Source organism: Buceros rhinoceros, unplaced genomic scaffold, assembly GCF_000710305.1.
Source record: "Buceros rhinoceros silvestris isolate BGI_N320 unplaced genomic scaffold, ASM71030v1 scaffold7798, whole genome shotgun sequence".
NCBI classification, from domain to species: domain Eukaryota; kingdom Metazoa; phylum Chordata; class Aves; order Bucerotiformes; family Bucerotidae; genus Buceros; species Buceros rhinoceros.
The window spans coordinates 33848-34521 of NW_010428551.1; the positions used below are offsets into that span (position 1 = coordinate 33848).

Consider the following 674-nt stretch of genomic DNA (forward strand, 5'->3'; position numbering starts at 1 on the left):
CTATCCTCTTTCCAGCCTCCACGTGCCTCTCCATCCCGCAGGGGCTCTCAGCATCCTCCTCTGTGACCAGACGCGCTTTCAGCCCTCCTGAGTGACCTTCGCTTGGCACCCGGCGGCTCGGCCAGAGGCCTCATGTTGCACATGCCAGGCACTCAGGTCCCCGCCCGACACAGAAGACTGAATTGGACTAAAGCGCGGCTGGCTGTGCAAACCAACAACTTTATTTCAAAATCCAAGTCAACCTGGGCTCGTGTGTGTGCTGCCAGGAGTGCGGGCAGGACAGAGCAGGGCTGGGGCACTGAGGCTGCCTCGGAGGAGCCGGCATTGCCCCAGGGGGACATGGCCGTGGACATGGCTCCAGCCTCGGCTGCCTCCTGTCCATGCTGCCGCTCAAGACTTGATCCCTCTTAGCAACTGCAGGAGCTCCTGCAGCCACTGGAAGAATTCCAGGAGCTTTTGAACTGCACAGGGCCTAAAGCTGCTCGGTTGTGTGGCTGTTGGCCCCGGGCTGGAGCTGGAGGCTGGTGGTGCAGTGGTTGTTAGCACTGGGTGCAGTCCCATCTGGAGCAGGATCCACTCATAGAAGTGCTGCGTGGACGTGTAGACTCCAGGCTGCCGCGCCCGCGCGCAGCCTCTCCCCCAGCCGGCTCCTCCCACCAGCCAGAAGTAGTCAG

At 62.0% G+C, this 674-nt stretch overlaps 1 protein-coding gene across 1 annotated transcript in view; it reads right to left on the reverse strand.

Moving 5' to 3' along the window:
• Positions 1-390: 390 nt before the first annotated feature.
• LOC104498891 (acrosin-like) overlaps positions 391-674 on the reverse strand; it is a gene marked incomplete at its 5' end in the record, with an annotated part of 1945 nt that continues 1661 nt past the window's right edge. Inside the window, one exon of the mRNA XM_010142325.1 lies at positions 391-647. Within this exon, the coding sequence (XP_010140627.1) occupies positions 391-647 (257 nt within the window). The remainder of the gene's footprint in view (positions 648-674) is intronic.